This window comes from Pogoniulus pusillus, chromosome 38 (assembly GCF_015220805.1).
Source record: "Pogoniulus pusillus isolate bPogPus1 chromosome 38, bPogPus1.pri, whole genome shotgun sequence".
Classification (NCBI taxonomy): domain Eukaryota; kingdom Metazoa; phylum Chordata; class Aves; order Piciformes; family Lybiidae; genus Pogoniulus; species Pogoniulus pusillus.
The window spans coordinates 4,181,296-4,196,477 of NC_087301.1; the positions used below are offsets into that span (position 1 = coordinate 4,181,296).

Below are 15,182 nucleotides of genomic sequence, written 5' to 3' on the forward strand. Positions count from 1 at the left end.
GTCAAGGCAGTTGCCTTGACGCTCAGCCACTCCAGGTACATCTCCATTCCCAGATACTCAGATTTACTCCTGTTTCTCTGATTCCATCCATCTCGCTGTCACAGAAGTCAGAAAGCAAAGTAAAAGAGCTCTGGGAAGAGCCAAGACTTCAGAAAACTAAAAAGAACCAAGAAGACATTTCATTTTATACTGACCTGTCCGTGATTGTAGACTGTGTGCCACTCATTGGAGCCTTTGGCAAGAAGTCGTATTATCCAATTTACATTTTACTACTACTGCGGGAATATTAACGAGGCTTTGCCCCTCACTGAGGTTCAGGATCCAGCCTTGCTCCAGAAGAGGCATGCACAGAAGACAAATTCAGTTCAAGGGCAGAAAAAAAAACACCAACAAGCAAAAAGAAAAAGCAAAAAGAAAGAAAGGGGTGGGGGGGAAGGTAACAACGAAACAAAGCAACTCCAAAACTTCTTGCAGTCACTCGGAATATCCAGACCACGGAAGTGGGGTGTGGAGGATGTTCAAGGAAAACTCCAACAACGCAAAAACAAGCTGCTCCCCTCGCTGCTCCCTTAGTCCCGAGGAAGAGGGGGAAAGTAACCGAGAAAGAAAAATCTTCCCAGGCAAGCGCTTCTCACCGCTTCAGAGTTCCAGAACGGAGGGGACCTCGCAGCGTCCGCGAAGGCGGCAGGACAGCAGGGAAAGCTCGGGGCCGGCTGCTCGGGGGCTCGCCGGGCCCGCACGCTCACCTTCCCGGCTCGCTCTCGGCAGGAGGGGGTGCCCGCCGGGCGCGGGGTCCCCCCTCCCCGCCGCTGTTTACAGCCTCTGGCCCGCGGGGGGCGGGCGGCTCGTCCCGCCAGCTGCCGGTGTCCTAAGGGCCGCAGCGCAGGGGCCCATGTCCCGTTGCCGGCCCGCCCCGACCCCCCGCCCGCCGGCTCGCCCACAGGGGGGTCGGGAAGGGCGGCCGCCCCACCGGCCGCTGCCGCCTTTAGGCCCGCAGGTCCATGCCCCACCGCTCCGCCTGTCCCGCTTCGGCCCGAGCTAGAGCTGGGCGCGGCGGCCCAGTCCGCTGGTAAGGCCCGGGGAGTGCTCGGTCCGGTCAGCCGCGGAGCCGGAGAGTCCCGGGCCGGTTCGAAGCAAAGTTCCGCGGCGAGCGCTGGAGACGCGGCCCGTTCCTGCCGCCGTTCCACTCCTCCCGGCCCGGTTCCGGCCCAGCTAAGGCTGCTGCGAGGCGGGAGCGGTGCGTCCCGGCGGAGCCTGCGCCGAGCGGTGCCGGGCCGGGGCGGGCCGCCCGTGCTCGCCCCTCCCCCGCCCTGTCTGGGCGGGGGCTCTATCCGCGGCCGCCTCACACCCTCCCCTCCTGCCGAGTCCTTCCGCCGCCGCTCCGCCCGCCGGACTCGTCCGCCGGCAGCAGGCCTCCCCCGCTCCCTGCCGCGGGCGGCGCGCAGGTCTTCCCTTTCCGCCGGCTTCTCGGGGCGGCTGTTTGGGTGCCGGGGTCTTTCCCCTCCGGCGCAGGATGAGGCCGGGATAGGGCTTTCTTCTCGGCTCTGAGCCGGGGCTGGTCCCCCGCCTCCTCCAGCCCAGACCTGCGGTTTCCCCAGGGCTCGACTCGGGCGGGCACACGTCAGCCCCACCGGCGCCCCTGGGCCCGTGTCAGGGCTCCCGGCGAGCTGCGGGGAGGGAAGGCGGATACCCTGCCGGGCTCCCCCGCACTGCGTGGCCCCTGCCGGGACGGCCTCAGCCTTTTCCAGGCCAGCGGCGTGTTTTCATCCCATCTCAGCTTCTTAACAGCTGCTCCTCTCTTGGCCTGCCCTAATGCTGCCGAAGAAGTTTCCCACTCCATTTCCCGTCCTTCCCGGAGCTGCAGCCATCCTCCCACCCCGCCCAGCTCCTCTGTTTTGTCTTGTCACAAGTTCTCAAGGGCAGGGAGTGTCCCTGGATCCATCGGCACGGTATGTGCCGGGGAAAAGACGCCGAAGAAACTCGTAGCAGAAAGAAAAAAAACAATAAACTAGAACAGTAAAGCGCCGGGAGCCCTGCAGCTCTGGGACCTCCAGCAGTCGCCGGATGCGGTGTTTATCCCAGAGCTTTTCGTAGCTCCCTATCGAATCCTGCCCTGCATTTCCGCAGCGCATTGCATTAGGAAGCTTTCTGACCGGCGAAGCTCCCTGCACATAGCACTCCAGAAGCAGCGCAGTCCCTGCTGCCCTTGCCTTGACACAAAGAACTCCAGCAGGACAAGGTGAGCTACGCTGTAGGACGCTCTGCCTGCTGACCTCAGAGTGTTTGGACGTTCAGGTTGCAGCACCTGGAATTCCCTCTTGGCCACAGCTCCCTGCAGTATCACAGTGTCACAGTATCATCAGGGTTGGAAGAGACCTCATAGATCATCAACCCTTTACCACAGAGCTCAAGGCCAGACCATGGCACCAAGTGCCACGTCCAACCTTGCCTTGAACAGCTCCAGGGACGGCGACTCCACCACCTCCCCGGGCAGCTCATTCCAGTGCCCAATGACTCTCTCAGGGAAGAACTTTCTCCTCACCTCCAGCCTAAATCTCCCCCGGCATAGCTTGAGGCTGTGTCCTCTTGTTCTGGTGCTGGCCACCTGAGAGAAGAGAGCAACCTCCTCCTGGCCACAACCTCCCCTCAGGTAGTTGTAGACAGCAATAAGGTCTCCCCTGAGCCTCCTCTTCTCCAGGCTAACCAATCCCAGCTCCCTCAGCCTCTCCTCGTAGGGCTGTGCTCAAGGCCTCTCCCCAGCCTCGTCGCCCTTCTCTGGGCGAGGTTGGACGTGGCACTTGGTGCCATGGTCTAACCTTGAACTCTGTGGTAAAGGGTTGGACTTGATGATCTGTGAGGTCTCTTCCAACCCTGATGATACTGTGATACTGTGGACACACTCAAGCATCTCAATGTCCCTCCTAAACTGGGAGGCCCAGCTTACAGAAGCCCACCCTTGCAGGTACACTGCTGTAACTGTGCCATTCATGCCACGCACAGCACAGTTCCAGAGAGAAATGCCCCTCAGCTCCACATCCATTCCAACAGCAGGGCCAGGGTCTGACCATGGACAAACAGCATGAAGCAAAGTGTTAACAGATCAGAAGCCAAGTTGCAGGTACATTACCTAATCCCAAAATCTCATTGCCAACACGGGGAGGATAAATAAGACTCCAGCCAGGCACTCTTGTGCTCAAACACCCAGGAATAACATCTACCTACTCCAAGTTCAAGAACCTTCCACGCTGCATCTCACATCACCAGGAATTAAAGCTCCCAGCCTCCCAGCGCAGAGGAACTTGAAGAACATGAGTCTTTTCCTGCCAAATGCCAACAGACCCAAATAATCTTATTAGCTAATCCACATCATGTAGGACACCATCCTTCTTCCCTGTAATTAATCTTACCTTGTTTTACTTCTTCAAAGCCTGGACACTGGGCTTGGGAAGAGCCTAGAAAACAGGCTTCTGGAAACTGAGGGCCAGATACATCATTAAGCAAGCAGGACCATATCTTGCTTGAAGCTATGCTCGGGCCCCTGCTGCTCTACAACACACAGCTTTTTCCTCCTTGGAGTTAAGTGAGCATGAGTCAGGGAGCCAGGAGACTGTTGAGCAGTCTGACGAACTTGTTGTTTGGGAGAACAAATGAAAGAATTTCTTGTTTGGAAGGAAGAGAGGAAGCATGCAATGAAATAGCTCTCTACACGATGCTTGACATATCTACACAGGACATTTAATGCTTCCTCGCAGCTTCCTTTTGAGGAGGATGAAGGCTTGGGAAAAACAAGGAAGGGAGGGAGGAGTGTGAGCCATGCAGTCACGACTGCCTCTCCTTCTGCAGCTGTTTGCAGGGGTAATGGAGTGACAGAATAGCTCTGTATTTATTATGTATGTCTTTATTGCCTCTTCTCTGCAGTGAAACTCTCCCAGCTTTTAACTTAGGGAACATTGAGTTCTGTGCCTTGAGAGGGAAGGGCTCCTGGGAGAGCTTCTTTTTCGTGGCAGGCTCAGCATTTGTTTATTAGGCCTCGATGGCTTTTTTTTTTTATTACTTTAATTATATTTTATCCTGCCTGTTAACATAATGGCAATAACAATTAGCTGGAGGAAATCCCCAAGGGGAAAAAAAAAAAAAAAGAACAAGAAGGAAACTTCTCCTCTGGTGCAGTAAACAAATGGAAAATTCAGGGCAGTGATTAACATTTGCCAAAGATTTACTCAGCGTTGCCAAAAGGGACATCACACCAAACCCCATCAGGGACAAAAAGGAAGAGTAGGACCCTTCTGCCACACAGTCCAGTAGATGAGCTCTTGCTTCTAATGAGCTGCATTCACATTTCAATGTCTAATGCAGTGATTTAAAATAAAAAAAAAGCTCTAATAAAACAACTCAGAAGTAGACTCTGAAGCCATAACTGCTCTTTTCTGCAGTTGCTGAGGGTTTTTTGGTGGGAGCTGACTGCACATTTACATGAAGATAGATGCCTGTTTATGATCTGTCTGCTGCCTGGGCAGCATTACGATGTGAAACCCTGAGTAGGGGCTGGAGAAATCAATAAGCAATTACACTGTGCAGTAGCAATTAAAAGAGATTGGGTCTTTTGGGTAGCTCTAAAGTCATCGCTTAGCCTGAGCTTACAGACAGTGCCATCACACAGCCACAGATGCTACAAGTGGAGACTGCTCATTAACCTCATCAGTCTGTGTCTCCAGGGCAAAGCACCAATGACCCTCAACAGTTTGGGGTTTTTTTTTTTACAGTTCAAAACAGAGCTAGGCAGCTCAAGTAAGAAAGACCCTGAAGCAAAAGCCCTTTTGAGATATATATATATATATATATGCACACATACACACCCTATATAGTGTAACAGAATGGCTCAGGTTGGAAGTGATGTCAGAGATTATCTACTCCAACATCCCTGCCATGGACAACGACATCGCTGGGTTGCCCAAGCCCTCGTGTCTGTGTGAAGTACACCTTGTTAATTTGCCTTTAAGGAAAGGATAGCGCAAGGACAGACCTCTGGATGTGCCCTTTACGGGACCCCTCCAAAGCAGGCTTGTAGAGAAAGGTTTCACCGAGCTCCTCCATGCAGAGTCCATGGCCAGCCGCTCACCCGAGGCTCACTGAGCAGCTGTCGCCCTCTGCTGGTGAAGGCTTGCGTGGCACCGCTGCTCTGAGAGCGTCCCCACCGGCAGCTCAACAGCAAGGTCCTGCTCACACCCGCGGTCCCTCCCGTTTAAAAGGGGCATGGCAAAGCGGTGTCAGATAATGGAGCTCTGGAGTGCTCTGCTTGCTACACTCTGACCGTTCCAGGGTTCTGGTCAGAGCTTGCATTGCTGTGGGCTGAGCACAAAGGCAGGGAATTCTCAGATTCTCTTTCTCCCTCTTCTCCTCCCTATTATTGTTGTTATTAATAATTTCATTCATTATATTTTGTTTAATTCACACTGGCAATGCTGACTTATCCAGCAGTACAACTTAAGAGCTGCATCAAAAGAGGAAGGGGAAAAAAAAACAAACCAACAAATTTCTCATATAATGAAATAATCTTTATTTTATAAAACATAATACAAAGCATCTACACCATTGACTGGTGGAACATTGTTGCTATTACACAGTAATTCAAACACAAGTTATCATTTCACACTAGTTCTGCAGTTCCCTTTTACAGTTTGCACTATGGACTACCTCATGTGCTCCCTAGCTTCAAAGTTTTACTTCTCCTGAGTCTGCCACTCTGCACTGGAGCCCACCAGACAGACTAGAAGGCCTTGCTCTGAGACACTGTTCCTAGCTCTACCTCATAAAGCCATTCCTATGGCCTGTTTTCTGGTGTCCCTGTATAACTTCTAAAGCCTCAACATAAATCACAGTGCTCAACCTCTTCTGGACAAGCTTCTCCCCAGTTCCAAGGGAGCTCAGCCATTAAGTACATTATCTTTCAAAACATCTTCACACAAGGGTTTCATAGATTCCTGCAGTCACTGACTGATATCTTTATTCACTTTATTCATTATTTATGGCTGTAACCATGCATTAAGCTGCACACCAAATCTCAGCAGAGGTCAGAGCCCAAATCATCTGGACAGCTCAGGAAACTCTCCTTGGTAGGCCAAATCAAGAGCTGCACTGAGAAATGAGCAGGCTGTTTTCACCAGCATTTCTTTATGCCTTGCTGCTGAAATCCCTTATTTCCTGCTCAAGATGGCTGCTCAAACTATTTGGGCTCCAGATTTCTTGCAGTCCTTACTAGGCAAAACCCACCAGGCATCCTTGCTTCAACTTGAGTCCAGCTGAACAAGAAGCAGCACAGCTGATCTTTATGCACATGTCTAGCTTACTGCTTTTAACTCCTACCCAAAAGCACCACTGCAAAACACCTTGGGACTCCTGGTTTTGGGAGGCCAGCCAGATGCTGGCAAGTGCCACAGCCAGGTGACAAAGTACTGAAGATGGGTCAGAGTGAGAAGTGCTTCACTCAAAGCATCTTGCCTTCATATAGCACAACTGAACACAGACCACCAAGCATCCATCAAAGGTGGTTTAGTGGTAACTAAAAGCCCACGAGGTAGGTAAGACTGTACCCACTTTTAGTAAGTGGGTAAGCTGAAGCAAAAAGGCTCCTTGACATGGCTGACAGCAGAGCTGGGAATGAGCCAGCAAGTCCCAACCAGCCCTTCTTATCTCCCTTCAAGGCTCAAAAGTTTTTAGCAGTGCTCTGTGCTAAATGAGTCAAGTTTCCTTTTCAGGACCAGCTCACCCATGGGTTGGCTTTGCTAATCTGAAGTACTTCGGCTGCAACAGGCAAGGCTCTCACAGCAGAACTGGCACCTGAGCTGCACTGGACACCTGATGCTGAGGCTCTAAATAAATACATACATAAATAAATGACAACAATAACAAAGGAAAAGGGCTTCAGCAAAATGAACACCAGAAACTGCCAGCTGGGGACAGTTCTTCCCTGCAAATGGGACCAGTTAAGCCACACTAATCTTTTTTTTTCCTCCCAGGCAGGTTCACTTTTTCACTGAAATGAGGTCAAATTCTGTGCCTCTCACTTCTTTAATTATCAGGCTGTAAAGGAAGTTGTTCTTACCTGATAAAGGCTCACTTTGTAAAAGTGACCCAGATCCAATCAGGGAGATAAAACTGAATTCAAAGCCCTGGGGCCAAAGCATCAATTCAGACGAAGGAGAGGCAAGTGTAGTTGTGTCTGGCTTGAACAGGGCAGAGAACACACTGGAAGCTGAGTAGCTCTTCCATATCAGCCACCTTGTTTTGAAGACAAGCTGGCCACTCTTCAACCAGAAATCCCAATTTGGATGCAAGGAAACACTTTTGTCAAGCTACCTATGGCCCTGGAAGAAACAGCAAAGCCAGTCTCAAGTGTTTCTTAATCACTCTCCCATAGAGCTCCCAGACACTTACCTACAGTACCCCACTATCCTCACACAATGTGCCAGACTCTGGGTTCAGATACACTGATCTGGGGTGACAGGGCAACAGAAATCCACAGCCCTCACTACTAGTTAGTGGTTGATGGTTGGACTCAATGACCTTGGAGGTCTTTTCCAAGCAAAACAACTCTGGGATTCTTTAAATCAGATTCTGGCCTCTCTCATCTTCTAAGATTGCCAAAATGGGCAAGCAGAAATTGTCTGCAGATTGCTGCAGCAAAATATCTGCATTTCCTGGGGTTGTTTTTTGAAGTTACTTACAGCTTGAGGAAGGTATTTGTCTGACAATCCTGAGGCATGCCATTTGGTCTTGGGCTGGCTCTGTGCTCTGCCTGAATTTGGGGCCAATAAGCACAACAGAGGGAATTTTGGCAGTCTGCTGAAAAAAAAAAATCAGGGCTTGGCTCATTAGCCAGAGAAAAAGAAAAGACCTAGGGGCAAGTCCTGATGGTGCTTCTCATAAGGGAGAGTGTTGGTCACTCAAGGAGTTAAAAGTAGTATTTGGAGAGGGTGCATGGAGTTTGAGGCTGGAGAGGGCTCTGGGCAACCTGATGTAGTTGAGGATGTCCCTTCTTACTGCAGAGGGGTCTGGACTAGATAACCTTCAGAGGTCCTTTCCAACCCAGACCATTCTATGATTCTATGAACAATCATGGATGAATAAGAGGGGAAAAGAAAGTCAGCAAAGAGTTTCACATCAAGAGCAGTGTCTTTGGGTGTATTCACAGAGCACCCAGTCTTGCAAGGTGCCAGTGCTGATTACAGCTTCTGAACACTACTGGAAAAGAAGTTCTCAGTTATTAAATAAGATATTAAAAGAATTAGGGTAGGAAATGACAATCTCCCTAAAACACTCCACTTTCTAGCTCAACCACCCAAACAGCTTCTCCCAAAGGAAACACAGGGATAATGAGCAAAGTGCAGGTAACAACCATCGTTTTGCAGTTAGATAGCACCCCTCAAGTAAAGATCTGAAAGTGCATAACACAGATGGATCAGTTCCATCACCCCAAATTCACAGATGGGGAAATTAGGCACAGAGTTAATTATGTGACTTGCCCAAGGCCACATAACCAGTTGGTGGAAGAGCCAAGAACCTCAGCTCTGATGAAACACTGGAGCATGCTTCTTCCTAACAGTATGGAGAGCCAATTTAGCTGTCTAGACTGAACAGGACACTGAACATGAAGATCTAGTGTTATTTTCTCCTCTCTTTTCTACTCTCTTTCAAGATTCTACCAGTACTGAAGGAGTTAGCTGCTAACATTACTTATTTACACCTGCACTGCTGGACTGGTTATGTTTGGTCTGTAAAATTAGCCCTTCTTTCACTGGTATCATTTATTATGTGCTTATGTTCATACTGAACCAGCCTCTGCCAGGCCAAACACTGCAGGTCCAAAGAATCCATGGCACAGCTCCACAGACTTCAGTGGAGTTATGCCAGGGATAAATTTGGCTCCAGAACCGCTAACGTGTGTTGGCTCCTCTCCTGACAGTGGCATTTCAGGCATGATCCCCTTCTTGCCAGACTGTGAACTCGAGGAAGTCTTTACTCAGCATCTAGTCAGTGTTTTTTCAGATGCCCATTAGTTTTCAAGTGGAATTCCTCCCTCCTCCGACTCCTCCAGGCATGGTACTTCTTCATGCTCTTCCTCCTAGCGAAGCGACAGATGCTGACCATGAAAACCCAGGAGACAGCGTACATGATGACACCACCCAGCTTAATGTACCACCTGGGTTTGGGAGAAGCAAGCTCACAGTACATCAGCCAGGCCCCCACGCCAATCCTCACCCCGGTGAAGAGGACCACGAAGAAGAAATCCACCACATCCCCTGTGAAGCTATGGTAACATCCCATCTCCTTCAGGAACCAGCGGGCCTGCAGCAGGGGGTTAGTGATCTCGCTACCAAAGATGACAGCATTGACCTCTGCAGCTGACTCCCCGAGTGCCAGTGATGCTGTGATGCCCAAGATGCTCACCAGATGGTGGGCCAGCATGAGGGCACCCTCTGTCTGGAAGTACACACACCAGCAAAGGTCAAAGAGGAAGTAGCCCAAGCTAAGGCACAGCCCATGCACCTGCAGAGTTGTGTTGGGTGATCCTGAAACATAAAGACACCTTTAAGGCAGAGAGGCAAGCAGCAGGTAAGACCTAAGACAAGGAAGGGACACCAGCACTGGCAGGCACCAGGCTCAGCTGGAGAAGTCAGACGAGTCACAGTGCTGGGGTTGTTTGTCTAACAGCTGCACACACACGTAATGACCACATGTGATCACACGCTCTGCCAGACTGCAGCTGGAGAGGTCCATTCCACTAGCAAATACAGTGCCAGTCTCTCCACTTCTCTACCATTTTAAGTCACAAAGCAGCTCAGATAGCACTGCAATCATCACTTCTCCAGTGGACTGGCTCCTGATGTAACAGGAGAACCCTGCTTTGTGCCATCACCCACTGGGGAACTTGGGATCATAACTCTGATTACCTACCTGGGTGACTCAAAGGCCAGGGACCATCAATAAAGCCAATGTAAGCAGAGAGACAGGTAGCAAGGATGCCATGGGTCAGTGTCACCAGCCTGCAGCTCCATTCATAACTGTGGTGCTTGAAGCGATGGCAGAACCAGGCATAGAGAGAGAGCCAGGCAAGCAGGCTGCAGGCTACCCACAGAGGCAGGGGGAACAGCATCCTGTCACAGGAATGGAGACAAAATGGATCAGGAGATCCAGCACCTGGCACTCAGCACAACCCAGTGTTGCAGTTCACCTGCCACCATCCCAGCACTCAGTGGCAGTGCTGTTTCCTGATGGTGTTACTTGCTCCTGATGATTTGTTTCTGCAGTTCTTCTGGGGAAAGGAGGAAAGAAGCCTATGATGGAGAATGAGAGCAGATTACAGTGTGGCCACCAGCACCCAGATCCCTCCAGTGTCACTGCAGCTGGAGGAAGATGCACTGAAAGCAATGACCTTGTAAGGCAGTAAGTTCCCCAGCCAGGCTGAACAGAAAACACACCACAACTTAGTAAAGCACCTCAGAAGACTTCCCCAACCAGTCTGCCATGCCAGATCTGCTGGATATGTGAGTGCTCATCTGTACTGCCTGAGGGACAAGCTGAGGAGCACCACATCCAGCAACGAGGCTTTGATCCAGAGCTACACCTGCCCCTTCATTTTAGTTCCCTGCCCATAGATCTGCATTTGCCTGGTCTGCTTGTGTTGCCCCACCTGACCTAATCATCCCTTGGTTCTTCCTTTCCTGAAACACAAAAAAACCAAGATAACTCAAAAATGTTGAGCTAGCTCCACTACTAATCAGTTCTTCCAGTGCAGAGAACACCAACTGCAAATAGAAACACAAAGGAATGGATGTCCCCTCCCTGGAGGTGTTTAAGGCCAGGCTGGATGAGGGCTTGAGCAAGCTGGGCTAGTGAAAGGTGACCCTGCCCATAGCCAGGGATCTTTAAGGTCCCTTCCAATCCAAACCATTCTGTGAGTCTGTGTGCTTGAGGGAAGCACATCAAAAGAAGTTGAGTCACGCACTGGGATGCTTAGAGTTTCCAGTTGTGTAATAGCAAAAGTGCCACTGGTCCTGCTGGTATCTTCTGACCAGCAGTCTGGCTTCACACCCAGGGCTGGGGAACACCACGAGGACTACATACACATGGCAGGGACTCAAGAGTTGTGATGCTCAACCTTCCTGTTTGACCTGTTGCAAGTATCACCAGGAATGACTGCGGAGGCTGGGTAAACAAAACCATTACGGTATAATGGGCCTTGAGAACATGGGAGAACAACACAAGGAAGTGATTAACTACTTGGATCAGCTGCTTACATTGGCATCCCTTGTACTCGAGGTCTGGGGCACCTAGAGTCGGGGCAGGAGGAATTCTGATGTGGCTAAAGGGATTGACCAGCTGAGGAAAGCTGGTAGAAGGAAGAGGAATGACCTTTTAAACGCTGTGAGGCATTTTCCACACCTCAAAGCTGGAAAGAAGGAAGGAGGCTACCTTCCAACTGCACATCAGAGCTGAGTAGCTGTCCTTACTTAGACATACAACAGGCATTGCACCTGTCCCTGCACACTGGAAAGGGCAACAGCCTTTAAGCTCAGCAGTGTTGCATTTTGTAACCCCAGCAGCAATGAGGTCACGAAGGGAAGCACGAAATTGCAGCTTGAGTATTGATTTCATTCACTCACCCTCAGATTACCTAATTCCAGTCGTCCTGGATGCTAGCAACATAATCTCTGCACCTAACCTTCTACCCCAGACTAATTAGGAACTGTCTCTCGTTCCAGAACAGCCAAAACAAAGTCATCTTTGCATAGAAGGATGCAAAGCAAAATACAGTAACTACGTGACCCTAAAAACCTGGTCCAGAACAGCCCTGCTCTTCCTCTAGCCGCCTAAACCCGAGACGGGCTCCCCCAGCGAAGCTCCGTTACCTGCTTTTGGGGTCGTTTTCAGCTGCTTTGGCTTTTTTTCCCCTTTGTACAAAAGAGAAAAAAGGAGGAGCCCAGAGAGCCTAAACAACGCGCCCCAGAACACGGACAGCCCTTGCCCAGCCGACCCGGGCCCTCCCGCAGCCAGCCGCCCTTGCTCTGCGGGATGCCGACACCCACCGTGCCCCTGCCACCGCCCGCCCCGGCAGGCAGCCAGCACCGCTCTCCTCCAGCCGCTGCCGCAGCTTTGCGGGGCCCAGGCCTCCGCATGCCGCCGCCGCCGCTGCTGCTCTCGTGGGGAAGAGCTCTGCTGCTCGGGCACGGCTACGGAGCGCCCGGCGGCTGCGGGGCCTGGCCCTTACCCTCGCCTCGCTTCCCGCAGCCCTCCCGGCCCCGCGCACCCACCTGCAGGGACGCGGCTGCTGGCGCCGGCCCCGGCGCTCGGCAAGAGGAAGCGGCGGCGGCCGGGCGGCGGCCGAGGGGCACCTGCTGGCGGGGAGGAGGGACGGCAGGGGCTGCGGGGAGGGAGCGGGGGAAGGAGAGAGGGACGGCAGGGGCTGCGGGGAGGGAGCGGGGGAAGGAGAGAGGGACGGCAAGGGCTGCGGGGAGGGAGCGGGGGAAGGAGAGAGGGACGGCAGGGGCTGCGGGGAGGGAGCGGGGGAAGGAGAAAGGGACGGCAAGGGCTGCGGGAAGGGAGCAGGGGAAGGAAAGCGGGACGGCAAGGGCTGCGGGAAGGGAGCGGGGGAAGGAGAAAGGGACGGCAGGGGCTGCGGGGAGGGAGCGGAGGAGGGAGAGAGGGACGGCAGGGGCTGCGGGGAGGGAGCGGGGGAAGGAGAAAGGGACGGCAGGGGCTGCGGGGAGGGAGCGGGGGAAGGAGAGAGGGACGGCAGGGGCTGCGGGGAGGGAGCGGAGGAGGGAGAGAGGGACGGCAGGGGCTGCGGGGGAAGGAGAGAGGGACGGGAAGGGCTGCGGGGGAAGGAAAGCGGGACGGCAAAGGCTGCAGGAAGGGAGCGGGGGAAGGGGAAGGAAAGCGGGACGGCAAAGGCTGCGGGAAGGGAGCGAGGGGAGGAGGAAGGAGCAAAGGGGCTCCGGGGCTCCCGGCCGAGCCTTTGCACAGGGAACCCTGCAGCCCTATTGCGCATCGCCCCCAAAGGCAGCCAGGAGCTGGTGGTCCTCGCGGCTGGCCCCGTGTTTGCGGAGCTCTCTGCCAGGTCAGTGCCCAGCGGACTTCGCTGCCCACAAGACAGGAAGGTCTCGCACGGACGCGCTCACATCGCTTCGCTTTAGCCCCTGGGAAGGGGAAATGAGTCCCACGCACCCAGGAGCAGCTGCGATAACCTGACGTGTCCCAGAGACAAGCAGGCATGAGCACACAGCTGCAGACAGATAGGGGCTTTCATTACTCACACCCAGGCACCGCCTGATGCGAGCAGACTCCTCTATGGAAACTGCAGAACGGCGCCGGAGCAGCACCGGCTTGGAGGCGAGGCAGCCCGCGGGGCTCAGCGGGCAGGCAGAGCGCAGAGCATGCAGCTTCAGCAGGCTGGGGAAGCTTCGCTGCCCTGCCCAGAGCCTACCCACCCGGGCACTGCTTATGCAGCAGTTACCGAGCCCAGCGATGTCACAGCGTCGCAGCACGCCAGGTTGGAAAGGACCGCAAGGATCATCTGCCCCAGCCTTTCTAGCTAACAGTACCTGTGAAATGAGCTGGCCCAGCACCCTGGCAAACTGAGTCCTCAGAATGCCCCGTGGAGGGGACTCAGCTGCTTTCCCTACGAGATGATTCCAATCTCTAACTGCTCTCATGGGGAAACACTTTCTCCTGGAGTCCAGTGGGAATGTCCCCAGGAGTAACTTGCCCACATCACCCCTTGTCTTCTCCATGGGACTCTGTCAAAAGGGAGTCTCCATCCTCCTGGCAGCCACCCTTTGTGCACTGGTCCATGGCAATAAGGTCTCCCCAAGCCTTCTCTCCAGGCTGAACAACCTCAGCTCTCTCAGCCTCTCCTCACATGGCAGGGCTGCCAGTCCTCTGGTCATTCTCCTGGTCCTTCTCTGGACAGATTCCAGCCTGTCTACATCTTTTTTTGCACATCACGGACCAATTTCTTCTCACTGCAAGCATCCAGTGCTATAAACCACATCTTTTCTTTCCCCAACCTTCGTGTACACCCAGAGTAGCAAAATCCAAGCCTTAAGCAGGACACCTGAAGTTCACAAACACTCCTCCAACCAACACACATACTCCTTTCATAAGCTGCAATCAAAGCAATCTCTCACACCCAGAATAGGGATTTTTTTCCCCTTCATCCTGACAGTTTTTACCTTTTGAAGTATAGATGCTGGGAGTGGCTTGTCCTGCCTCTCACAGCACCTGTAATAAGCCTGTTTTCAACTGGCTATCTCACCATCTTGCTTTTCTAGTTGAGGCCAGGCACACGTTCCTGTCGCTACAAGATGCTCATCCTTCAGCTGTTTCAGCACAACATCCTCACTAGCAGTAACAGTGCATCTGCTTCTCTGACAAATCTCATCTTGCTAACCAGGGACAGAACAAGAAGGAATGGCCTCAAGTTGCAGCAGGGGAGGTTTAGGCTGGACATTAAGAAGAATTGTTTTCAGTGAAAGTGTTGTCAGGCATTGGAACAAAGTAGCCAGGGAGGTGGTGGAGTTGCCATGCCTGGAGAGGTTTAAAAGCTGTGTAAATGTGGTGCTTGGGTATATGGCTTAGTGATGGACTTGGTAGGGTAAGGTTACTGGTTGGGCTCGAAGGTCTTTCAAACCTGAATGATTCCATGACTCCTGCACCTTTGCTGGATCAGACACCAGGCCCATTCCCATAGAATCAGCCAGGCTGGAAGAGACTTCCAAGCTCACCCAGTCCAACCTATCACTCAGCCCTGGCCAATCAACCAGACCATGGCACTAAGTGCCCCAGACAGGCTTTACTTCAGTGCCTCTAGAGATGGGGACTCCACCACCTCCCTGGGCAGCCCATTCCAATGCCAATCACTCTCTCTGCCAACAACTTCCTCCTAACATCCAGCCTAGACCTGCCCTGGCACAATTTGAGGCTGTGTCTCCTTGTTCTGTTGCTGGGTGCCTGGGAGAAGAGCCCAACCCCACCTGGCTACAACTTCCCTTCAGGTAGTTGTAGACAGCAATGAGGGGTCCAATAATAACCAAGATGGAGCTGTCCTAATACCTTCAGACAGAACACTGTGAAAAAAATATGAGGGAGAGTTGTCCTTGGTCATGCAATCTCCAAAACATGCA

General features: G+C 52.6%; 2 protein-coding genes across 7 annotated transcripts in view; both read right to left on the reverse strand.

Moving 5' to 3' along the window:
- Positions 1-1,379, reverse strand: part of ARHGEF12 (Rho guanine nucleotide exchange factor 12) — an 84,687-nt gene extending 83,308 nt beyond the window's left edge. For 2 of the 3 annotated variants that reach the window (XM_064173372.1, XM_064173371.1), the window contains exon 1: positions 195-1,376. In XM_064173372.1, coding sequence (XP_064029442.1) covers positions 195-226 — 32 coding nt within the window. In that variant the 5' untranslated portion in view covers positions 227-1,376. Of the gene's footprint in view, positions 1-194 lie in introns of all 3 variants that reach the window. The other variant, XM_064173373.1, reaches the window with a different exon arrangement.
- A 4,154-nt stretch (positions 1,380-5,533) lies between these two features.
- LOC135191165 (TLC domain-containing protein 5-like) lies at positions 5,534-14,275 on the reverse strand. Of its 4 annotated transcripts, none has more exons than XM_064173213.1 (3): positions 14,232-14,275; positions 9,955-10,154; positions 5,534-9,569 (listed from the first exon to the last, which is right to left on the reverse strand). In XM_064173213.1, exons 2-3 carry the CDS (start codon positions 10,151-10,153, stop codon positions 9,031-9,033), a joined length of 738 nt encoding a protein of 245 aa, XP_064029283.1. In that variant the 5' UTR covers position 10,154; positions 14,232-14,275; the 3' UTR covers positions 5,534-9,030. The 4 variants fall into 4 exon arrangements, with proteins under 4 accessions (XP_064029283.1, XP_064029282.1, XP_064029280.1 ...); XM_064173212.1 differs by lacking the exon at positions 14,232-14,275 and adding an exon at positions 13,314-13,343; XM_064173210.1 differs by lacking the exon at positions 14,232-14,275 and adding an exon at positions 12,312-12,577.
- Positions 14,276-15,182: the final 907 nt, after the last annotated feature.